This window comes from Rhinopithecus roxellana, chromosome 8 (genome assembly GCF_007565055.1).
Source record: "Rhinopithecus roxellana isolate Shanxi Qingling chromosome 8, ASM756505v1, whole genome shotgun sequence".
Classification (NCBI taxonomy): Eukaryota; Metazoa; Chordata; class Mammalia; order Primates; family Cercopithecidae; genus Rhinopithecus; species Rhinopithecus roxellana.
The window spans coordinates 11,134,252-11,159,195 of NC_044556.1; the positions used below are offsets into that span (position 1 = coordinate 11,134,252).

The window sequence follows — 24,944 nt, forward strand, 5'->3', positions numbered from 1 at the left end:
CTGCCTGCACCTGCTCACCTGCTGGGCTGCCCCTGGGCGCCGAGGGGTAGTGGGAGGAGTTGGAATCCCCACTGTGCAGGTAAGGCCTGGCGGTAAGGGGCTGCTGTTGGGGGGCAGGCCTGGCTTCCCGGGGAGCCCTTGGGTTCTGCGGCCGCCCCGTCCTGTCCTTTGGTTCCTCCCTTTACTGGGCTTACAGCCCCTGGGTGATGACAGAGGGTCCCCTGGACACCTACAAGCTCTGCAGAGAAGCCGGCCCCTGGGAAATACACAGGAGGCCTGGGGAGGAGTTGTCTGTAGAGACCAGTGTCGTGCTCAGGGGAAGGTGTCCCCCACCCCAGCCCCACTCTGTCTTACGCTGAGGTCTTGGAGAAGTCCCTGCCTCCTCCTCTGGGCCTTAATTTCTCTATCTGTAAAAGATCCTTCATGGCCGGGCGCGGTGGCTCACACCTGCAATCCCAGTACTTTGGGAGGCCGTGGTGGGCAGATCACAAGGTCAAGAGATCGAGACCATCCTGGCCACATATTGAAACCCCATCTCTACTAAGAATACAAAAATTAGCCGGGCGTGGTGGTGGGCACCTGTAGTCCCAGCTACCCGGGAGGCTAAGGCAGGAGAATCGCTTGAACCCAGGAGGCAGAGGCTGCAGTGAGCTGAGATCACGCCACTGCGCTCCAGCCTGGGCGACAGAGCGAGACTTGGTCTCAAATAAAATAAAATAGGCCTTCGGATCCCTGAGGGGGAGGCCAGCCTCAGCCTGGGTGTGGGACGTCTCCACAGTGCCCCCAGCTCATGGGGGATCCAGCCTCTGCCAGCCTCCACCCTGTTGAGGCCTCAGTTTTCCCCAATGAGGTGGTGAGTGTGGTGGAGGGCATCAATGAGGGAACTCAGGTTCCAATTGCAGCCTAACCTCGGGCGGTTCCTGGGACGCGATTTTACGCGTTCTGTGCCTCAGTTTCCCTATCTACAAGCCAGGGAGGAAAGGACATGAAGGGGTCGTGGGAGGCGGTGGTGGGGGGCGGCGGTGGGAGGCCGCACACCCTGGGCTTTCACACACCCAGCAGCGTTAGGTGCCACGCTATCCTTTGGGGTGGGTTCTTTATCCAGATCTGTCCTTAAACACCCCCATCCTGGCCGGGCGCGGTGGCTCACACCTGTAATCCCAGCACTTTGGGAGACAAAGGCGGGTGGATCACCTGAGGCCAGGAGTTCGAGACTAGCCTGGCCAATATGGCAAAACCCCGTCTCTACTAAAAATACAAAATTAGCTGCATGTGGGGGCGGGTGCCTGTAATCTCCTGAGGCTGAGACAGGAGAATTGCTTGAACAGGGGAGGTTGCAGTGAGCCGAGATCGGGCCACTGCACTCCAGCCTGGGCGACAAGAGCGACAGTCCATCTCAAAACAAAACAAAACAAAAAAGGCGCCCCCATCCAGCAGCCCTGCTGGATTGAGAGCTGGGGCCTTTTTACTGGAAGAAGAGACTGAGGTTCAGAGCGGCTCCACAAGCAGCCAGCGGGTAGGTCAGGACAGAGCCCCAGGCTGGGGAACTGAGTCCCCCATCCCCTCGGCTGTGTTTACCGCCCTCATAGACGGCACTAGGCCCAGTGGCCTGACTTCCCCACAGATGCTGGGCTCCCCACAGTCCCAGCAAGGCCACTGCGCCTTGATCAAGAATCCAGGAGGACCACGGGCACCTTGAGAGCTCCGCGTCCCCATCTTTCAGGGGGGCCTGCATCTTTTGATGGCCTCGTGCGGTTCTTTTTTTTTTTTTTTTTTTTTTTTTTGGAGTTGGAGTTTCACTCTATTGCCCAGGCTGGAGTGCAGTGGCTTGATCTCGGCTCACTGCAACCTCCACCTCCTCAAGCGATTCTCCTGCCTCGGCCTCCTGAGTAGCTGAGACTATAGACGCACGCCACCACGCCCCGCTAATTTTTGTATTTTTAGTAGAGACAGGGTTTCACCATGTTGGCCAGGCTGGCTTCGAACTCCTGACCTCAGGTGATCCGCCCGCCTCGGCCTCCCAAAGTGCTGGGATTACAGGTGTGAGCCACCGCGCCTGGCCCCCTCATACAGTTTTTTATGTGGATGGGGCCTGGGGAATTCCCCCAGCAGCCGTGAGGGAGCCTGGACGTGATGTTCCCCCATGTCCCAGAGGAGAAAACAGGGTTAAGAGAGGTCAGGTGGGATCAGAACCCAGACCACACGGAGAGTCTGCCTCCAGAGTCTGCCAAGCCTGGGTTATGCAAGAAGGAGGCCGTCTAGGGGAGTTGCCCCAAGGGGTGGGCTGGGCCGGAAGGCACGGATGGGATTGGGACTCAGCCCCTCCGACCCCCCAGGAGACACAGGCCGTTGTTGCCGCTGAGCTGCTGTGTGATCCTGGGCACCTGCTGACCGTCTCTGAGCGGTGCTGAGAAGCAGCGGGAGGACCAGGCAGCTAAGGGAGGTCTCGGCTGAGTTCTGGCTCCTCGGGGCCGCGTGGAGGCCCTGGGGGTGAAAGGGCAGCCGGCAGCGGGCACGGTACCCGCCCTCGCCCAGACTGGTATCGTCTTTCTCCCTCCTCCTACTCTGGACTTCGTTTCCTGAGCTCAGGTGGGGCTGGGGGGAGGGGCACACCTGCCTTCCCTGGGTGGTGCCTCTGTCCCCTGGCAACCCGGCGGGCAGGGCGGAGCTGGGAGGCCTCTGTGCCCATCCAGGCGCCAGAACTGAGGCTGCAGGCTGTGGAGCCAGGAGCCAGAGGGTGAGCCTGGGGGCGCCCCGAGCCAGGCCGGGCGGGGGTCCTGTGTGAGGTGGTTGGACCCACATTTGGCGTGGGGGCGTCGTGTGTCTGTGGGCAGGATCTGCTTTCCTGGGGGCACCTGGGGTCCAGAGAGGTCATCGCCCCTGCAGCCCCCCTGGGTCGCCTTCCCTCTGCTCCCCCCCGCCAGGTGCTCTGGGGCCTCAAGGGCACCCACTGGGAGAGCAGAGGCCCTTGTCCCTGAACTCTGCTGGGGCTTTTGAACCCCGAACCCCAGAACCCTCCGAGGGAGGGGCCGAGTTGGCACCCTCATGGTCAGAGGTCAAAGGGGCCCCTCTATGGAATTCCAGAGGCTTCTGGAGAGATGCTTATCTGTCCTCCCGGGCCCCTGACTGGAAGGCTCTGGGCAGTAAACACCCCCCGTGGGACTGGGGGCTGGTTTGGGGACACGGAGGAGGGGTGGCTGAGTGCAGGTGGAAGCAGCCTCAGGCTGAGGCTGGGGACTTGGCCTGGGTCCTTGAGTGGGGGCAAGGTTCTAGCCTGGAATCCCGGGCGGCCAGCAGGGACTCAGCCCAGCGTCTGCCGTGGAGCTCCGCCCAGGAGCCCAAGGAGCCGAGATGAGTCAGGGATGACTACAACCCTGAGGGATGGGAAAGAGGAGCCGGCCCCTCCCTGCTGCATGGCCTCCTTGCCTGAGTCCTGGCCCCGCAAGGGAACCTTTGCCCCTCGAGTGGAGGCCAACTGGCTGATGAGGAAGGAGGTGCGGCACCAGGGTCCATAAACCCAGTTTCATTCTGGTATCAACAGGGTACAGGGTGGGGCTGGGAGGAGCAACTCAGGGGGCTTCCTGTAGGAGGAGGTGATTTGGAGCAAAGTCTGAAAACTGGCTTCAGACACTTGCTGTGTCATCACTGTGTGACCTCAGATGAGCAGGTTCTCCTCTCTGGGTCTCAGCTCCCTCTCTTGAAAACCGGAGTCAAAAACAGTTCCAAGGTGTTGCAGGAGGAGTCACAGGACGCCGAGGTCCTTGACCACCGCGGGGCCTTGCAGGGGCCATCTTCCGTCCTGGGGCTTTTCCCCCGGAGGGGCAGCGCCGCTCCCCAAGGGCTTTCCAGCGGGGAATGCCAGCCATGAGAGCCACCGTGGATCCTGGGGTTTTTTGGCCGACACGATAAAACCGTCTCTACTAAAAATACAAAAATTAGCAGGGCGTGCTGGCGGGCACCTGTAGTCCCAGCTACTGGAGAGGCTGAGGCAGGAGAATGGCGTGAACCCGGGAGGCGGAGGTTGTAGTGAACGGAGATCGCGTCACTGCACTCCAGCCTGGGTGACACAGCAAGACTCTGTCTCAGAAAAAAGGAGGGGGGGTGGCACGGAGGCACAGGCAGCAGGGGAGTGGACCCAGTAGCCTCGAACCCAAGAGCCGGAACCCAGGCCCCACCCGCTGGCTTCAGTGAATCACTGGGGAGGAATGAGCGGAGGATGCCGTGCCTTCATCCCCACCCCACCCCACCAGAAGACCCAGCACCTGCTTGAGGCTGGGCGGACGGCTCCCTTTCTCCCAGAGTTGACGTCTGATGTGGGTTATAAATCCCGCTGTGTAAACCTCTGTCCACTCACTCGGCAAACATTCCTGCACCCGCCCTCCCCGGGGAGCCCCAGGGTGCAGGGCATGGACCTGCCCAGCCCTTCAGGGCCAGAAGGGCATGATGGGGCCGGTCTGCATTCCACAGTGAGCCTGACCCCCATGTCTGAGCAGCTGGGGTGAGTGGTGTTTGCTCAGTCAGTATTAGGCGCCTACTGTATTCCAGACTCTGGGCTGCAGGAAGTATCCTGACCTGTGACCACAGCAGGAGAGGGCGAGGCCTGGGCTGAGTTTCGGGTGGGAGAAGGCAAGGCCTTCAGGGAGCTGGGCAGGCGGTGTCCATGGGGGAGGAGGCCTCAGGTCAGGGGAGCCGTCTGTGCGTCACGCTTTGGGAGGAAAGCCCAGTTCTGTTTGTGTGGGATTTATTCACCAATGCTGCCTGGTTTTCAATGTTTCCCCTATTTTCGTTTCTGACATTTGATACGCGTGGAAGATTGCATGACACATTACGTGTTGGTTAAAACACAGCTCCCCACAATCTTCCACTTTATGCTGTTTGATGCCACTTTCCAGTTCAGAGAGGGGCTGAGTTTTTCTTTTTAGAACTACATTGAGGGGCTGGGCACGGTAGCTCACACCTGTAATCCCAGCAAACTTTGGGAGGCCGAGGCGGGAGGACCACTTGAGCCCAGGAGTTCCAGACCAGCCAGGGCAACATAGTGAGACTCCCATCTTTACAAAAAATTAAAACACGAGCCACGCATGGTGGCGTATGCCTGTGGTCCCAGCTATTAGGGAGGTTGACGCAGGAGGACTGCTTGAGCCCAGGGGGGTCAAGGCTGTAGTGAGCCAAGATTATGCCACTGCACCCCAGCCTGGGCGACATAGCAAGCCCCTGTCTCTTTTTTTTTGAGACGGAGTCTCACTCTGTCGCCCAGGCTGGAGGGCAGTGGTGCATCTCAGCTCACTGCAAGCTCCACCTCCTGGTTTCATGCCATTTTCCTGCCTCAGCCTCCCGAGTAGCTGGGACTACAGGCGCCCGCCACCACGCCCGGCTGATTTTTGTATTCTTTTTTTTTTTTTTTTTTTTTTTTGAGATGGAGTCTTGCTCTGTCGCCCAAACTGGAGTGCAGTGGCCAGATCTCGGCTCACTGCAAGCTCCGGCTTTCGGGTTCATGCCACTCTCCTGCCTCAGCCTCCCGAGTAGCTGGGACTACAGGCGCCCGCCACCTCGCCCAGCTAGTTTTTTGTATTTTTTAGTAGAGACGGGGTTTCACCAGGTTAGCCAGGATGGTCTCGATCTCCTGACCTTGTGATTCGCCCGTCTCGGCCTCCCAAAGTGCTGGGATTACAGGCTTGAGCCACCGCGCCCGGCCCCTGATTTTTGTATTCTTAGTGGAGATGGGGTTTCACCATGTTGGCCAGGATGGTCCGATCTCCTGACCTCATGATCCACCCACCTCAGCCTCCCAAAGTGCTGGGATTACAGGTGTGAGCCACTGCGCCTCGGCTGCCCCGTCTCTTAAAAAAAAAATGCTGCTGGTTGGTATAAAGGCAGCCGATCAAAATAATAGCCTTGGTGGGCCTGGGAGCAACAGTCCTGCTTTTGGGGGGTTTGTTTGTTTTACTTTTGAGACAGGGTCTTGCTCTGTTGCCCAGGCTAGAGTGCAGTGGCACAATCTCGGCTCACTGCAATCTCCGCCTCCCAAGTTCAAGTGATTCTCCCACCTCAGCCTGCCAAGTAGCTGGGATTACCAGTGCCACCGCCACCATGCCCAGATAATTTTTTGTATTTTTAGTAGAGACTAAAATTCACCAAGTTGGTCAGCCAGGTCTCAAACTCCTGACCTCAGGTGATCCACCCACCTCGGCCTCCCAAAGTGCTAGGTTTACAGGCGTGAGCTGCTGTGCCTGGCCAACAGTGCTTTTTTAAGTCAGGAGAAGCTCAAGCGTTTGAGGTCCCTGTGTCCTCAAGTGAGCCTTCCTTTCCTCAACTATAAAAGACGATGCCTGCTGGACGTGGTGGCTCACGCCTGTAATCCCTGCACTTTGGGAGGCCGAGGCAGGCAAATCACCTGAGGTCAGGAGTTCGAGACCAACCTGGCCAATATGGTGAAACCCATATCGACTAAAAAGCCGGGTGCGGTGGCGGGCGCCTGTAGTCCCAGCTACTCAGGAGGCTGCAGCAGGAGAATTGCTTGAACCTGGGAGGAGGAGGTTGCAGTGAGCCGAGATCACATCACTGCACTCCAGCCTGGTCAGCAGAGTGAGTGAGACTCCGTCTCAAAAAAAGACGATGCCTAAGATGGGTGCTCGGTACATGAAGGAGGTGCTCAGATGATGGCTCTGAGGGAGGGGCAATCTGGGTTACTTCCTGGAGGAGATGTCTGTGGGCTTCAGCAGAGGAAGCTGTGGAGAAGCAGAAACAGGCGGCCTCGAGGCAGAGAGAGCTGCAGGTGGAGGAGGAGGGTGAGGTTTGGGGTGGAGGAAGAGGGCCTGGTTTGGGGTGGAGGAAGAGGGCCTGGTTTGGGGTACAAGAGGAGGGTCTGGTTTGGGGTGGAGGTGCCCATAGAATTTGGGGTTTTGTGCTAAGGCCAGGAGCAGAGTGTGAGAACTGTGCCCTGCAGATGCCAGGAGCCACAGAAACGTGCGAGCAGTGTGTGACCTTCGGGAAGGCTCCTGGAACTGAGCCCCACAGCAACCTGGACGCTTCGGAGAGGGCCGAGAGCCTGAGGGCACTGGTCAGGGTGTCACCCGCAGGCTCCACGGCCCCACCTGGGCCCAGCAGGACAAGGTCCACGGCATTCCTTTGCCCATCCTGGCTTTATGGCGACAAGACCCAGGCGGGGTTGTTGTCTCAGATGGGACGAGGTGTCCAGCTGGGCAGGGCAGGGTGGAGAACCAGGATGTGGGAGCCGGGAAACTGGAGTTGCTCTCAGTCCTTCCCCTCTCTGGGCCTCGGTTTCTCCATTTGACATCCCTCAGCAAGGGACCATCTGTAATTGTCAGACGAAAAATCCCGCACCAGGAGTCTCAGAGTGAGCTCAGGATGGAAAGGGTCTGTGCACAGGAGACGCAGATAAACATGGCACAGCCCAGGGAGGCTTCAAAGATCCAGGCTGAGGCCAGCCGCGGTGGCTCACGCCTGTCATCCCAGCACTTTGGAAGGCTGAGGCAGGAGGATCACCTGAGGTCAGGAGTTCAAGACCAGCCTGGCCAACATGGTGAAACCCTGTCTTTACTAAAAATACAAAAAATTAGCCAGGCATGGAGGTGGGCACCTGTAATCCCAGCTACTCAGGAGGCTGAGGCTCGAGAATTGCTTGAACCTGGGAAGCAGAGGTTGCAGTGAGCCGACATTGTGCCACTGCACTCCAGCCTGTGCAACAGAGGGAGACCCTGTCTTTAAAAATAATAAATAAATAAATAATAAATAAATAAAAATCAGGCCAGGCACCATAGTTTATGCCTGTAATCCCGGCACTTTGGGAGGCCGAGGAGGGTGGATCACCTGAGGTCAGCAGTTCAAGACTAGCCTGGTCAACATGCTGAGACCTCATCTCTACTCAAAATACAAAAATTAGCTGGGTGTGGTGGCAGGCACCTGTAATCCCAGCTCCTCAGGAGGCTGAGGTAGGAGAATTGGTTGAACCTAGGAGGCAAAGGTTGCAGTGAGTTGAAATCGTGCCACTGCACTCCAGCCTGGGTGACAAGGCAAGACGTCACCTCAAAAATAAATAAATAAAAATAAAAATCAGTCCAGCACAGTGGCTCACGCCTGTAATCCCAGCATTTTGGGAGGCCGAGGCGGGTGGATCACCTGAGGTCGGGTGTTCAAGACCAGCCTGGCCAGCGTGACCAAACCCCGTCTCTACTGAAAATCCAAAAAAAAAAAAAAAAAACAATTGGCCAAGCACGGTGGCAGACGCCTGTAATCCCAGTGGAGGTTGCAGTGAGCCAAGATCGTGCCACTGCACTCCAGCCTGGCAACAAGAGCAAAACTCGATCTCTAAATAAAATAATAAATAAAAATTAAAAAGGCTGGGTGCGGTGGCTCACGCCTGTAATCCCAACACTTTAGGAGGCCAAGGCAGGCGGATCACAAGGTCAGGAGTTCAAGACCAGCCTGGTCAACATGGTGAAACCCCATCTCTACTAAAAATACAAAAATTAGCCAGGTGTGGTGGCGGGCGCCTTTCGTCCCAGCTACTTCGGAGGCTGAGGCAGGAGAATCATTTGAACCCAGAAGGTGGAGGTTGCAGTGAGCCGGGATGGCACCACTGCACTCCAGCCTGGGTGACAGAGCGAGACCGCTTCTCAAAAACAAAAAACAAAACAAAACAAAAACTCAAGGCTGAGCTGGACTCCACATGGCAGGGGTGTGTGTCTGGGAGATAAGGTGGGCAGGGCACCCTGATTTTATTGGGCTGCAAATGTTAGATACATGTAATGCGAGTTGTTGGGGTAGTAACAGGGGCGTTCAGAGATTCAGGTACGGTCGGAATCAGGGAGCTTAAAAGTCTTCAGGATGCTTTGTTGGTGTTGGGCTTGCTCTGAAGCAAGCTGCACCCGTTGGGGGGCACTTCTGCCCCCAGCAATTCACTGTCTCATCCCATCAGCCTAACAAGACCAGCGGGAACAGGGTCCCATCTTCCGCATTAAGTGTAAAGTCTCAGGGTCTCATGTCATTGGCTAGACTGGGTCACATGCTCATCTCTGAGCCAATTACAGAGGCCAGAGGGTGAAACGCTCTCACTGGCTGGACTAGGTGACTTACCCATCTTGGAACCAATCACAGAGGCCAGAGGGTGGGCTGCTCTGATTGGTCAGGAGGAGTCATTTATTCATCCTTGAACCAATCACAGAGGCCAGAGGATGGGGTGCTCTGATTGGCCAGGCTGGTTTACTTCCTCATCCCTGAGCCAATCACAGACGTTAGAGGATGGGCGGCTGCGACTGGCTGAACTGTGTCACCCACCCCTAAACCAATCACAAAGGCCATTTGATGGACACTTTGCCCTTTGGGGGACTGGAAACTGTTCCTCTCCCCAGGTGCTCTGACTTGATGGCCATCATTTCCTTCTCCTCCCTCAGTGAGCCCAGAGGTCTCCAGCCCACGGGAAGGTAGAGGCCAAGACCCTGGAGGAGATGGACCGCGTGACCAGATACCCCATCCTGGGCATCCCGCAGACACATGGTGCCACCGGCCTGGTGCTGGATGGAGACACCAGCTACACATACCATCTGGTGTGCACAGGCCCTGAGGCCAGCGGCTGGGGCCAGAATGAGCCGCAGACATGGTCCACTGACCACAAGGCCCAGCAGGACGTGGGGAGGCTGGGGGTGACCTACAGCGTGCGTGCCTACCCTGGCCAGCCGTCCCCACGGGGACTCCACTCGGAGGACGGGGAGGATGAGGGTTTGAAGGTTTACCGCCTGGGTGCCAGGGATGCCCACCAGGGACGCTCAACATGGGCCCTCCACGCAGAGGACGAGGAGGACGAGGAGATGAAGATGTACCACCTGGATGCTGGGTACACTGTCCCCAGGAGGCAATGCGACCTGGAGCGGGAGCGCTGGGCCATCATCCAGGGCCAGGCAGTCAGGAAGAGTGGCACCGTGGCCACGCTCCAGGGCGCCCCTGACCACGGAGACCCCAGGACCCCTGGCCCACCTCGGTCCACGCCCCTGGAGGAGAACACAGTTGACAGGGAGCAGATTGACTTCCTGGCAGCAAGACAGCAGTTCCTGAGTCTGGAGCAGGCGAACAAGGAGGTCCCTCATAGTTCCCTGGCCAGGGGGGCCCCTGCAGGCATATCCCCAGGGGTCAGCCAGGCCCCCAAGGCCTTCGACAAGCCCCACTTGGCCAACGGGCATGTAGTCCCCATCAAGCCCCAGGTGAAGGGGGTGGTCAGGGAAGAGAACAAGGTTCGTGTCGTGCCCACCTGGGCCAGTGTCCAAGATGTGGATGACCCTGGCTCCCTGGCCCCAGTGGAGTCCCCGGAGACTCCCAAGGAGACGCCCATCGAGCGGGAGATCCGACTGGCTCAGGAGCGTGAGGCAGACCTGCGAAAGCAGAGGGGGCTTCGGCGGGGATCTGACCACCAGGAGCTGGTGGAAATCCCTGCCAGGCCACTGCTGACCAAGGTGAGCCTGATCACAACCCCACGGCGGGAGAGAGGGCGCCCGTCCCTCTACGTGCAGCGGGACATGGTACAGGAGACACAGCGCGAGGAAGACCACCGACGGGAGGGCCTGCAGGTGGGCCGGGTGTCCACACCCGACTGGGTCTCGGAGGATCCCCAGCCTGGACTCCGGAGAGCCCTCAGCTCAGACTCCATCCTCGGTCCGGCCCCAGATGCCCGTGCGGCTGACCCAGCTCCAGAACTGAGGAAGGTAAACCGTATCCCACCTGATGCCTACCAGCCGTACCTGAGCCCCGGGAACCCCCAGCTAGAATTCTCGGCCTTCGGAGCATTTGGCAAGCCCAGCAGCCTCTCCACAGTGGAGGCCAAGGCTACAACTTCACCAAAGGCCACGATGTCCCCGAGGCATCTCTCAGAATCCTCCGGAAAACCCCTGAGCACAAAGCAGGAGCCATCAAAGACTCCTCGGGAATCCCTGCAAGCCAACAGGGGTGTCGTGAGGTGGGAGTACTTCCGCCTGCGTCCTCTGCAGTTCAGGGCCCCAGACGAGCCCCAGCAGGCCCAAGTTCCCCATGGCTGGGGCTGGGAGGTGGCTGGGGCCCCGGCCTTCAGGCTGCAGAAGTCCCAGTCATCTGACCTGCTGGAAAGGGAGAGGGAGAGTGTCCTGCGCCGGGAGCGAGAGGTGGCAGAGGAGCGGAGGAATGCTCTCTTCCCAGAGGTCTTCTCCCCAACACCAGATGAGAACTCTGACCAGAACTCCAGGAGCTCCTCCCAGGCATCTGGTGAGAAGGGGCTCCAGGGACTGGCTGCTTGGCTCAGGGCAGCAGAGGCTGGAGCAGGGGAGGGTGGGGAGGTGGAGTTTGAGGCTGTCAGGAAGGGCTGGGGTTGGGGAGACAACACCTCCTGACTGTTCATCCCCTCAGTCTGCTGGTTTGTCTGTCTGTCTATTAAAAATGTAGATTTTGGAGAGAAGTGTCAACTTTATCTTAGGGCTTTTGCTTTATGGATTTGGATGCCTTGTTGTTAGGCGCATAAATGTTCATATATGTTTCGTGGTTTGCTTTGTTTTGTTTCGGGATGGAGTCTCACTCTGTCACCCAGGCTGGAGTGCAGTGGTGCGATCTCAGCTCACTGCAACCTCCGCCTCCCGGGTTCAAGTGATTCTCCTGCCTCAGCCTCCCTAGTAGCTGGGATTACAGGCATGTGCCACCGCGCCCGGCTAGTTTTTGTATTTTTAGTAGAGACGGGGTTTCTCCATGTTGGCCAGCCTGGTCTCGAACTCCTGACCTCAGACGATCCACCCTGCCTTGGCCTGCCAAAGTGCTGGGATTACAAGCGTGAGCCACCACACCTGGCCTGTTCATATATGTTTATCCTCTTGGACAATTGCACCTTTTTATCAATATGAAATATTCCTTGTGTCACCTTAAATGTTTTTCACCTTGCATGTCAGCACATCTGTGCATCCAATTTCTCCTGACTGGCTACTTTGGTCAATCTGTCAGTTTCCCAGCTAGTCATCTGCTCTGTCTGTGCATACACCTGTCTCCTTCGCTGCTGGCTAGAGACTCTGTCTCCCGAGCAGAGGTCTGACAAATGTTCTCGTGTTCTGCCCTCCCTGCCCCCCACAGGCATCACAGGCAGTTACTCCGTGTCTGAGTCTCCCTTCTTCAGCCCCATCCGCCTGCACTCAAGCCTGGCGTGGACGGCGGAAGATTCAGTGGACAGTGCTTCTCCTGGGCAGAGAAAGAAGGAACAATGGGTGAGTCTGGAACCTGTCTCTGCAGAGGCCAGGCTGAGATCAGACAGCCCCTATTAGGGCCACGGGAGGTTCGAGCAGGACTCAAGCCTGACCTGGGTTCAAGCACTGTCTCCCTTACTGCCCCCACCCCTGGCCGTTCCTCAGTCTCCTGCAGATGTCAGGTAAAAGATGATAAACTGGATGCCCTCCTATCTCTGGGCTTCTGCTTGGAGAGGCCATATAAGCTGGCGTCTTTATCCCCATCAGGAGGTCATCTCCAGGATCAAAGACCAAAGGACCAGCTCTGCTTGGAGGAAGAGGACAGTGGCAATTTGTCATCATCACCAGCATTAGTTTCTTTTTTTTTTTTTTTTTTTTAATTTTGAGATGGAGTCTCGCTCTGTCGCCCAGGCTGGAGTGCAGTGGCATGATCTTGGCTCACTGCAACCTCCGCCTCCCAGGTTGAAGTGATTCTTCTGCCTCAGCCTCCCGAGTAGCTGGGATTACAGGCATGCACCACCGCGCCTGGCTAATTTTTTTTGTATTTTTAGTAGAGATGTGGTTTCACCATGTTAGCCAGGCTGGTCTCGAACTCCTGACCTCAAGTGGCCTGCCCACTTGGGCCTCCCAAGGTGCTGGGATTACATGCGTGAGCCGCTGCACCTGGTCACAGATATTTACTTCTTTTTTTTTTTTTTTTTTTTTTTTTTTTTTTTTTTTTTTTTTTTTTTTTTTTTTTTTTTTGAGATGGAGTCTCGCTCTGTCACCCAGGCTGGAGTGCAGTGGCCGGATCTCAGCTCACTGCAAGCTCCGCCTCCCGGGTTCACGCCATTCTCCTGTCTCAGCCTCCCGAGTAGCTGGGACTACAGGCGCCCGCCTCGTCGCCCGGCTAGTTTTTTGTATTTTTTAGTAGAGACGGGGTTTCACCGTATTAGCCAGGATGGTCTCGATCTCCTGACCTCGTGATCCGCCCGTCTCGGCCTCCCAAAGTGCTGGGATTACAGGCTTGAGCCACCGCGCCCGGCTACTTCTTTTTTCTTTTTTTTTGAGATGGAGTCTCGCTCTGTCACCCAGGCTGGAGTGCAGTGGCCGGATCTCAGCTCACTGCAAGCTCCGCCTCCCGGGTTTACGCCATTCTCCCACCTCAGCCTCCCGAGTAGCTGGGACTACAGGCGCCCGCCACCTCGCCCAGCTAGTTTTTTGTATTTTTTAGTAGAGACGGGGTTTCCCCGTGTTCGCCAGGATGGTCTCGATCTCCTGACCTCGTGATCCGCCCATCTCGGCCTCCCAAAGTGCTGGGATTACAGGCTTGAGCCACCGCACCCGGCCTGATATTTACTTCTAAGAAAGAGAGAGAGAGGCTGGGCACAGTGGCTCACACCTGTAATCCCAGCACTTTGGGAGGCCGAGGCGGGCGGATCATGAGGTCAGGAGATCAAGATCATCCTGGCTAATATGGTGAAACCCCGTCTCTACTAAAAATACAAAAAACTAGCCGGGCGAGGTGGCGGGCGCCTGTAGTCCCAGCTACTCGGGAGGCTGAGGCGGGAAAATGGCATAAACCCGGAAGGCAGAGCTTGCAGTGAGCTGAGATTGTGCCCCTGCACTCCCGCCTGGGCAACAGAGCGAGACTCTGTCTTGAAAAAAAGAGAAAAAAAAGAAAAGAAAAGAAAAAACGGGGAAGAGAAGGCAGGAGGGAGGGAGGGAGGGATGGAAGTAGGGAAGGAACAAAGTGAGGAAGGGATGGAGGGAGGGAGAAGGAGAGAAGGAGGGATGTGCCTGTCATACGCTGGCTCGGGGCTTCCAGTGAACCCCACTGTTGGTGCCCTGGTGGTCTCACATGCCCAGGGTTAGGCAGCTCATGAACCCAGGCTTGACTCCAGGACCTACAGGCCACAGAGCTTTGCCTTAGGAGTTTCACTTTATGAATTTCGAACCTTATTGTTAGACCCAAAATTGTTCATATATGTTTATCCTCTTGGATGAGAGCTCCTTTTGTCAATATGAAATATTCCTCGGCCGGGCACGGTGGCTCACGCCTGTAATGCAGCACTTTGGGAGGCTGAGGCGGGTGGATCACAAGGTCAGGAGTTCAAGACCATCCTGGCTAACACAGTGAAACTCCATCTCTACTAAAAATACAAAACATTAGCCGGGCGTGGTGGTGGGCGCCTGTAGTCCCAGCTGTTAGGGAGGCTGAGGCAGGAGAATGGCGTGAACCTGAGAGGTGGAGCTTGTGGTGAGCCGAGATGGTGCCACTGCACTCCAGCCCGGGTGACAGTGAGACTCTGTCTCGAAAAAAAAAAGAAAATATTCCTCGCGTCGCTTTTCATGACATGAGGAATATTTAATGCCGTGAGGAATATTATGGTTTTTTTTTTTTTTTTGAGATGGAGTCTCGCTCTGTCACCCAGGCTGGAGTGCAGTGGTGTGATCTCGGCTCACTGCAAGCTCCGCCTCCCGGGTTCAAGCAACTCTCCTGCCTCGGCCTCCCATGTAGCTGGGATTACAGGCGCCCACCACCACGCCCGGCTAAAGGGAGGCTACTAGGGAGGCTCCACCCGGGAGGTGGAGGCTGCAGTGAGCCGAGATCGTGCCACTGCACTCCAGCCTGGTGACAAAGCAAGACTCAGACCCAAAATAAATAAATAAATAAATAAACAAACAAATAAATAAATAAATAAAATCATGAGGCCGGGCACGGTGGCTCAAGCCTGTAATCCCAGCACTTTGGGAGCCCGAGACGGGCGGATCACGAGGTCAGGAGATCGAGACCATCCTGGCTAACCTGGTGAAACCCCGTCTCTACTAAAAAATAAAAAAATTAGCCAGGCGAGGTGGCGGGCGCCTGTAGTCCCAGCTACTTGGGAGGCTGAGGCAGGAGAATGGCGTGAACCCAGGAGGCGGAGCTTGCAGTGAGCTGAGATCCGGCCACAGCACTCCAGCCTGGGTGACAGAGCGAGACTCCGTCTCAAAAAAAAAAAAAAAAAAAAAATCATGAATGTTGGACAGAGGCTGCACTGAGGGGAACAGCGAGGGGGATTGCTGTGAGTCTGAGTGACCATGGGACACGTGTTGAGAACACTGAGGACAGGGGATGCCTTCCACCCTTCTGCAAATGGTGACAAAGAGGGCTGTGCGGGAGCTCTGGGTGGACTCTGCACAGGGCAGGGCAGAAAGGCCGGGGCTGACTTGTGTTCCTTTCCTGCAGTACGCTGGCATCGACCCCTCGGACGGTATTAACTCAGAGGTGAGTATGCTCCTGGGCACGAAGACTCAAGTCTTTCCCCCACATCTGTGGCCCTGCACGCAGAGGTCAGTGGTCAATGGTGGTAGCCCCTTCCTCCAGGTGTGGGGATCGTATTGGGTGTCTTCTCAATTGGTAGTGTCTGCTCGAGGTGGATTTTGCTGTGATCTGCTTGTAATGTCTGCCATGGGCATGGATTAGGAGAAGAGGGTTGACACACCACCTCTCCACCACGTGGTAAAGGTTTGTGAGGTTAGACTCCAAACAAAGGCAATTTTTTGAGGGGGGTGGAGGGACAGAGTCTTGCTGTGTCGTCGACGCTGGACTGCAGTGGAGTGACCTCAGCTCACTGCGACCTCTGCCTCTCAGGTTCAAGCAATTCTCCTGCTTCAGCCTCCCAAGTAGCTGGGACTACAGGCACCTGCCACCACACCCAGCTAATTTTTGTATTTTTAGCAGAGATGGGGTTTCACCATGTTGGCCAGGATGGTCTTGAACTCCTGACCTGAGGTGATTCTCCTGCCTCCACCTCCCAAAGTGCTGGGATTACGGGAGTGAGCCACCGCGCCCGGCCAAAGGCACTTTCTTTGCGGGAGAGATGCATCTGAGACTGTTCAAGCCGAGCCCCCCAGTCGGTTTATGGCACACGTGTGTGGCCCTCCTTTTTCTTTTCCTTTACTTTATTAAATTTTTATTTATTTATTTATTTATTTTGAGACAGGCTCTCACTCTGTCACCCAGGCTGGAGTGCTATGATGTGATCCCAGCTCACTGCAGCCTTGACCTTCTGGGCTCAAGCAATCCTCCCACCTCAGCCTCCCAAGTAGGGTCATAGGAATGTGCCACCACACCCAGATAGTTTATTTTTAATTTTTTTGTACAGACAGAGTCTCACTAGGTTGCCCGGGCTGGTCTCGAATTCCTGCATTCAAGGGATCCTCCCACCTCAGCCCACCAAATTTCTGGGATTATAGGCATGAGCCACCATGCCCGACCCCTCTTTGAGCTGAATCCAAAATGCCAAATACATTGGCCAGGGGCAGTGGCTCACGCCTGTAATCTCAGCACTTTGGGAGGCTGAGGCAGGCGGATCACGAGGTCAGGAGATCGAGACCATCCTGGCTAACACAGTGAAATCCCATCTCTACTAAAAATACAAAAAGTTAACTGGGCGTGGTGGCGGGCGCCTGTAGTCCCAGCTACTCGGGAGGCTGAGGCAGGAGAATAGCGTGAACCTGGGAGGCGGAGCTTGCAGTGAGCCGAGATCATGCCACTGCACTCCAGCCTGGGCGACAGAGCGAGACTCCGTCTCAAAAAAAAAAAAAAAGCAAAATACAGACATTTTTCCTGCCCTGGAGCTCAGCATGAGTTGGCATATTCTTTGGTCATATTACTAGGAGTAGAGGGTCTGAAACAGAGGAGGGGATCCTACTTTACCCCTGTTCTAGGCCTCTCTAATGAATTGGCAGTTGGAGGAGATGTCTTGGGGGTGTGGCTAGGACCTGGGTCTGGGGAATTCATGCCTCCTTTTTGCAGGTCCTGGGAGCCATACGGGTGACCCGTCACAAGAACGCCATGGCAGAGCGCTGGGAATCCCGCATCTACACCAGTGAGGAGGATGACTGAGCCTCGGGATGGGGCGCCCACCCCCTGCCCTGCCCTGACCCTTGTGGGAACTGCCAAGACCATCGCCAAGCCCCCACCCTAGGAAATGGGTCCTAGATCCAGGATCCGAGAACCACAGCTCATCTGCCAACAATCCCGCCACGGGCGCATTGGGGACTGGAGGGTTTTTCGTTTCCATGTCTATCTTCCTTTAGAAATGTTTCTGTCTTTGGGGTCTAATGCTTTTGGGGATGAAATGGTACCCCTGCCGATTCTTTCTGCTTCTGAGACTGTGCCAAATGCTCTGGGTCTAAGAAAGGAGACCCACTCCTCCACTTTCGGGCTTAATTCGTTTCTGCTAGTCTGAGGGCGGAGGGACCAGTCAAAGAGGGAGGCACAGATCACAGCACCGTGAGCAGCTGCGGGTCTGTGGGAGGAGACCTGCCCCTTTCCAACCCTGGGAAACCATCCAGTCTGAGGGAGGAGGCCGAACTCCCAGTGCTGGGGGCCCCTGTGCAGCCCTCAAATCCTTCACCTTGGTGTACCCAGCCACACCTGGTGGGCACAGAGCTCTGACATCGACGGGATCCCATGAGGATGGTCTCCGTCACCTGGGAGAAAAAAAGGCCCAATTTAGGGGCTGGAGGGGGGGCCTTCGTCCCACACCCCCAAACTGCCATGGAATAAACCTGGAGTGAGCTGCTTGCCTCGGCCCCTGCCTGGTGTGGACAAAGCCCCCTGGGCCTCGCCTGTTTCATTTTCTTGGCGACATTAGGTTCCATCCGGCTAGGCCGTGAGCCTGTAGGGCTGTCAGGTTCCCATGGGGGTTCCCAGCATCCGCATGCAGTAGGTGCTTAGCTGATGCTTGTTCGGTGATTGACAGTTGATCATGGAGAGGCACCTTTAGCAACAGCAGGCCCCGGGCCCAACCTCACCAGCCCAGCTCCTCCAGCCCCGTCTCACCAGGTCCCTAGCAGTACCCAGGGTGCTTATTAAGCATTTGCTGAATCCCTCACTGCTCTGGTCTCAGAGGAGGCTGGAGGGTCATTAATTTGGCTCTGCATGTATACCAGGCTCACATCTAGGGAAGCCAGATCCTACTGGTCAGAGGTGTGGACGCTGGGCCCGAGTCCTGGCTCTGCTGCCTGCTGTGTGGCCTTGGGTGGGGGAATCCTCTCACTGCCCCATGCCTCAGTTTCCCTCTGACACACAGGGTAAGGAAAGGACCAGGCTCCTGGGCAGTAGGAGGAGCTAATTTATGTAAAGCTCTCAGCACGTGGGGACCATTGACGTCGGATTCGGTGCCTGATGGCAGGGGTGTGTCCTCAGACACCCCCCAAAGCAGTCCTCGGCCCCCAGGCTCCCCCAGCCCTGCTGGGAGCAGCGGGTGTTAATTACACCCAGGCCAGCGGCCCCTCCTTGGCTGCTCAGTGCCCATTGCACTGCCTCAGGGAAAACCGTGCGGTGAGTATTTTAAGAATCCATCTTTAAGGCGGCCCACGCCGGGCCCAGGCAGGCAGATGTGGAACCGAAATAGCTGGGCAGTGGGGAGGCTGGGGAAGGGGGCAGAGGGGCTAGGTCTGGGCAGAGCAGAGACTGAGGGAGGAGAGAGAGCCCCTGTCTTCAGGGAGACCCTAGGCTGATGGAGGAGGCATCTAACCACAGAGGGGCCACAGTCTGATGGAGGAGGCATTTACCCTTAGGGAGACTCCAGTCTGACAGAGGAGGCATCTGCCCACAGAGGGGTCACAGTCTAATGGAGGAGGCATCTGCTCTCAGGGAGACCCCAGTCTAATGGAGGAGGCATCTGCCCTCAGGGAGACCCCAGTCTGATGGAGGAGGCACCTGCCCTCAGGGAGACCCCAGTCTGATGGAGGAGGCAGATTATGTGTCCATAGAGGGAGCCTGGGTGCCCATAGTTGGTGACTTCTTTCATGTCAGGGCAAGTCTATTCCAGCCCCCAAAACTGAACGTGGGGCCTGCAGAAGGGGAGGGCCTCACGCACAGCCTTGGGTGAGTCCCATCAGTTTCTCCATCATCTGCCAGCCCATCTTCCCCCGATGCCCCATGATATGTCCCTCTGTCCCTGTGCTCTGAGGATGTGTGAGCCTCAGTACACTGGTCACTGTAACAAATCACCCACTTAATGACTTAAAACAGCAGACAGGGCCGGGCGCGGTGCTCACGCCTGTAAACCCAACACTTTGGGAGGCCGAGGCGGGGGGATCACCTGAGCTCTACCAAAAATACAAAAAATTAGCTGGGTGTGGTGGCACATGCCTGTAATCCCAGCTATTTGGGAGGCTGAGGCAGGAGAATCGCTTGAACTGGGGAGGCGGCGGTTGCAGTGAGCTGAGATCACGCCATTGCACTCCAGTCTGGGCAACAAGAAGGAAACTCCATCTCAAAAACAAAACAAAAGGCCAGGTCCAGTGGCTCACACCTGAATCCCAGCATTCTGGGAGGCCGAGTCGGGTGGATCCCCTGAGGTCAGGAGTTCAAGACCAGCCTGGCCAACATGGCCAAACCCCATCTCCACTAAAAATACAAAAATTAGCTGGGCGTGGTGGTGCACACCTGTAATCCCAGCTACTCAGGAGGCTGAGGCAGGAGAATCGCTCCAACCCAGGAGGCGGAGGTTGCAGTGAGCCGAGATGGTGCCACTGTACTCCAGCCTGTGTGACAGAGTGAGACTCTGTCCCCCCCAAAAAAGGCACCCTCTTTCTGTCTCTCTCAGGCTCACCTTCCTACCTCCTCTTGTGAGGGCCCTGTGAGGACACTGGGCCTCCAGGTCACCCAGGATGCTCTCCCGTCTCAGGGTCCATCACTCAGTCCCAGCTGCAGGTGCTTCTGCCGTGAGAGGCAACACGGCCACAGGTCCCAGGGATTAGGACAGGGATGTCTTTGGGGCCGTTGTTCTGCGCACTACAGAAGATCTCGACATCCCCCTTCTCCGTGACCCTTCAGTCACCTCTGCTCAGGTCTGCCCAGGACTGTTGCACAGGTTGTGCCCTGCACAAGCCCCCTGCCGAGACCAAAGGGCAAGGCTCTGTGCGCGGCCGATGTCCCCATCTCCAATGTCCCTGGCCCTGGCTGTGGTCTGTTGCCAGACACCACGTCACCAAGGGCTGCTCCCAGTTGGACACCTCAGCTCACCCTGCCCATTGTCCTGCCGGCGAGATGGTCCCACAGCGGCCCCAGCTCTCAGGGGCTCGGCAGGATCTCCCCGATCCTGTAACGCCCCTCGCTGCCCCCAGGTGCTGGGTTCGAGAAGAACTGCCTGCTTCGTTGCAGGAAGTGACAACTCTGGATCAGAGGCCACAATCTACCCTCCAGACCCAACGCCAGGTCCCCGGCCCTTTCTGTCTCCTCTCTGTCTGTCTGTCTCTGGTGTTGAGGCCTCTCTCTCCATATCTGTCTCCCCGTCTCTGTCCCTACTAAAAATACAAAAATTAGCCGGGCTTGGTGGCGGGCGCCTGTAATCCCAGCTACTCCGGAGGCTGAGGCAGGAGAATCGCTCGAACCTGAGAGGCGGAGGTTGCAGTGAGCCGAGATCGCACCACTGTACTGCAGCCTGGGTGACAGAGCAAGACTTGTCTCAAAAAAAAAAAAAAAAAAAAAAAAAAAAAAAAAAAAAAAAAAAAAACAGATTTAGGCCAGGCGCAGTGGCTCCGTCTCAAAAAAAAAAAAAAAAAAACAGATTTAGTTTAATTCCTGAAATGAGTCAGCCTCTTGGAAAATCAGACAGAATTCTGCCTGCTGAGCAGACACATTCCGGAAGGTATTCTGTGAGAGGTTAGATGAATTCCTAGGGAAATTCCCAGGGGCGGGAGAGCGTGTCTGGAAGGCCTGGGACGTCACAGCAATCACAGCAGGCCTGTGGGGCGGGTATAACTGTCTGCTGGCGCTCACCGCTAGCAGGAGGGAGTTCATATTCTTTCCTGGTTTCCTCCCGGCTCCATGTATCATGATATGCTGGGAAAGGGAGCAGAATTCTCTTTTCTGTTTGTTTGTTTTTTGAGACAGAGTCTCACGCTGTCGCCCAGGCTGGAGTGCAGTGGCGCAATCTCTGCTCACTGCAACCTCCGCCTCCTGAGTTCATGCCATTCTCCTGCCTCAACCTCCGGAGTAGCTGGGATGACAGGCACCCGCCACCACGTCCGGCTAATTTTTGTAGTTTTGGTAGAGACGGGGTTTCACCGTGTTGAGCAGGATGGTCTGGATCTCCAGACCTCAGATGATCCACCCGCCTCAGCCTCCCAAAGTGCTGGGGTTACAGGCGTGAGTCACCGCACCTGGCCTCAACTCCATTTTAATTAACCCTGCAGGGGCCGGGCATGATAGCTCACACCTGTAATCCCAGCATTTTGGGAGGCTGAGGCAGGAGGTGGATCACCTAGAGGTCAGGAGTTCGAGACCAGCCTGACCAACATGGTGAAACCCTGTCTCTACTAAACACAAAAAATTAGCCGGGCGCGATGGCAGGCGCCTGTATTCCCAGCTACTCGGGAGGCAGAGGCAGGAGAATCGCTTGAACCCAGGAGGCGGAGGTTGTAATGAGCTGAGATTGCACCATTGCACTCCAGGCTGGCCAACAAAAGCCAGACTCCATCTCAAAACTGCTCTCCAGCCCGGGCGACAGAGCGAGACTCCATCTCAAAACTGCTCTCCAGCCCGGGCGACAGAGCGAGACTCCATCTCAAAAAAAATAAAAAAATAAATAAAAATAAAAATAAAAATAAAAATAAATAAATAAATAAATAAATAAGTAATAAAAATACATAAAATTAGCCAGGCTTGGTAGCGTGTGCCTAGTCCCAGCTACTCAAGAGGCTGAGAATCGCTTGAACCCGGGTGATGGAGGTTGCAGCGAGCTGAGATTGCGCCACTACACTCCAGCCTGGGCAACAGAGCAAGACTTGGTCTCACAAAAAAAAAAAAAAAGAAAGAAAAAGAAAGAAAGAAAGAAAGAAAAAAGAAAGAAAGAAAGAAAGATTGATTTAGGAGAGGACACAGCAAACGCAACTCAGACTGACTTTGGCAAAACCAGGCTTTATGGGTTCCCATAACTGAGACATCAATGTAGGGCCAGCTTCAGGCTCAGCTTGTTCCAGGCGTCATACAGCATCCCCAGGTTCCTTCAGTGTTGGCAGCTCAGGCTTCAAGCCCAGGACAGAGTCCCAGCTCTGCCACATGGCCCTGAGGGACCCTGGACAAGGCCTACCCCTCTCCCAGCCTCCGTGTCCTTATCTGTAAGTGAAGTCGTCACGCTGACATCCCTGCCCTGGGGGACGTCATCAGGGTCACCGGACACCTGGCAAAAATCAGTGAGGAATAAGAATGAATGTTGGTTCTGGTTGTTGTTGACCAAGTAAATTAAGAGCCACTTCCATGTGACTTTCTGGTGTGAGCTGGAGAGGAGCCAATGCACGCTGCCACCAGAGGGCGGCAAACACCAAGGATGCAGCCGCAGCCCTCGCCCGGCCAGGGAGAAAACGTGCCTGCTGCTCTCAAGTCCTCATTCCTGTAACGGGATGGGGTTTGCTTCCTGCTCCTTGAAAGCTTGGACAGGGCCGGGCGCGGTGGTTCACGCCTGTAATCCCAGCACTTCGAGAGGCTGAGGCAGGCGGATCACCTGAGGTCAGGAGTTCAAGACCAACCTGGTCAACATGGCAAAATCCCGTCTCTACTAAAAAAAAAAAAAAAAATTACCCGGGATGTGGTGGCAGTCACCTGTAATCCCAGCCACTGAGGAAGCTGAGGCAGGAGACTCGCTTGAACCTGGGAGGTGGAGGTTGCAGTGAGCTGAGACTGCACCACTGCACTCCAGCCTGGGCAACTGAGCAAGACTCCATTTTTTTTTTTAAATTATTTGTAGAGATGGAGTTCTCACCATGTTTCCCAGGCTGGGCTTGAACTCCTCAAGTGATTCTCCTGCCTCATCCTCCCAAAGTGCTGGGATTACAGGTGTGAGCTGCCGCACCCAGCCCTGCAGGCTCGATTTTCAACATCTAAATAGTTGGTCAGGGCCTGGCGCAGCAGCTCATGCCTGTAATCCTGGCATTTTGGGAGGCTGAGGCAGGCGGATCACGAGGTCAGGAGATTGAGACCATCCTGACTACCCCGTCTCTACTAAAAATACAAAAGATTAGCCGGGCGTGGTGGCGGGCGCCTGTAGTCCCAGCTACTCAGGAGGCTGAGGCAGAAGAATCGCTTGAACACGGGAGGAGGTGGAGGTTTCAGTGAGCTGAGATCCCGCCACCGCACTCCAGCAGGGTGACAGAGTGAGACTCCATCTCAAAAAAAAAAAAAAGAAAAAATAGCCAGAAGTAGCTGAGCGCAGTGGCTCTTCCACAGCAGCCAGAGGTGCCTGTGAGGCTGACGAGGGGTATCCCTGCTCTGCCTACAGTCCTCCATCGCTCCCATCTCCCTCTGGGTAGAAGCCCAGTCCTCCGTGCAGCCCACAGGGCTCTGCTCCTCTGCCCAGTCCCCTGTCTTCTCTCCCTCCTCCCTGTCTCCCCCTCCTTCTCTGCTGCAACCACTCGGGCCTCCTCCCTGTTCCTCCAACTTGCCAGGCGGGGTCCTGCCCCAGGGCCTTTCCTCCCCAGGCAGGGTCCTGCCCCAGGGCCTTTGCACGGCTGTGTCCTCTGCCTGGTCCCCCTTCCCCAGGTGCCCACCGGGTTCCTTTCTTCACTTCCTTCAAGGCTTCCGTGAACTCTCCCTCATCACACAGCTCTTGCTCAGTGAATATGGCTAAATAAATAACTGGGCAGGGCTCGGTGGCTCAAGCCTGTGAACCCAGCACTTTTGGAGGCTGAGGCAGGAGGCTCACTTGAGCTCAGGAGTTGGAGACCAGCCTGGCCAACGTAGAGAGACCCCATCTCTATTTAGTGTGTTCAGGGGAGGAATAAAATCATGGTTTTTTTTTTTTTTTTTTTTTTGAGATGGAGTCTTGCTCTGTTGCCCAGGCTGGAGTACGACAGTACAATCTCGGCTCACTGCAACCTCCGCCTCCCGGGTTCAAGCGACTCTCCTGCCTCAGTCTCCCGAGTAGCTGGGATTACAGGCGCCTGCCACCACGCCCGGCTAATTTTTGTATTTTTAGTAGGGACAGGGTTTTGCCATGTTGGCCAGGCTGGTCTCGAACTCCTGACCTCAAGTGATCCGCCCACCTGTGCTGTGATTATAGGTGTGAGTCACTGCACCCAGCAAAAAATTTTCATTATTCCCATTTCACAGACCATCAAACTGAGGCCCCGAGGGAGCCACCTGAGGAACCTGGGTTACGCAGCTGATGGGGTCTCAACCAGAGAAGGGGCCCTTGGGGCCTAGATTCACACTTCAGGCTGTGCAGGGAAGCAGGAGGGCCCCCCAATCACAGGGAAGCAGGAGGGTCCCCCGATCACAGGGAAGCAGGGGACCCTCCAAATCACAGGGAAGCAGGGGACCCTCCCAATCACAGGGAAGCAGGAGGGCCCCCCAATCACAGGGAAGCAGGGGACCCTCCCAATCACAGGGAAGCAGGGGACCCTCCCAATCACAGGGAAGCAGGAGAGTCCCCCAATCACAGGGAAGCAGGAGGCCCCCCAATCACAGGGAAGCAGGAGGCCCCCCCCCAATCACAGGGAAGCAGGGGACCCTCCCAATCACAGGGAAGCAGGAGGGGCCCCCAATCACAGGGAAGCAGGAGGGCCCCCCAATCACAGGGAAGCAGGAGGGTCCCCCAATCACAGGGAAGCAGGGGACCCTCCCAATCACAGGGAAGCAGGGGACCCTCCCAATCACAGGGAAGCAGGAGAGTCCCCCAATCACAGGGAAGCAGGAGGGTCCCCCAATCACAGGGAAGCAGGAGGGTTCCCCCCAATCACAGGGAAGCAGGAGGGTCC

At 56.2% G+C, this 24,944-nt stretch overlaps 1 protein-coding gene across 2 annotated transcripts; it reads left to right on the forward strand.

Moving 5' to 3' along the window:
• The first annotated feature begins 8 nt into the window (after positions 1–8).
• MISP (mitotic spindle positioning) lies at positions 9–17,761 on the forward strand. Of its 2 annotated transcripts, none has more exons than XM_010374933.2 (5): positions 9–79; positions 9,414–11,247; positions 12,097–12,227; positions 15,418–15,456; positions 16,990–17,761. In XM_010374933.2, exons 2-5 carry the CDS (start codon positions 9,468–9,470, stop codon positions 17,077–17,079), a joined length of 2,040 nt encoding a protein of 679 aa, XP_010373235.2. In that variant the 5' UTR covers positions 9–79; positions 9,414–9,467; the 3' UTR covers positions 17,080–17,761. The 2 variants fall into 2 exon arrangements, with proteins under 2 accessions (XP_010373235.2, XP_010373234.2); XM_010374932.2 differs by lacking the exon at positions 9–79 and adding an exon at positions 2,695–2,737.
• Positions 17,762–24,944: the final 7,183 nt, after the last annotated feature.

Coding starts and splice junctions, on each gene's coding strand:
- MISP (XM_010374933.2), top strand. CDS start 9,468: ATGGACCGCGTGACCAGATACCCCATCCTGGGCATCCCGCAGACACAT. Junction 12,228..15,417: donor AGAGAAAGAAGGAACAATGG/GTGAGTCTGGAA, acceptor CCTTTCCTGCAG/TACGCTGGCATCGACCCCTC. Junction 15,457..16,989: donor CGGACGGTATTAACTCAGAG/GTGAGTATGCTC, acceptor TCCTTTTTGCAG/GTCCTGGGAGCCATACGGGT.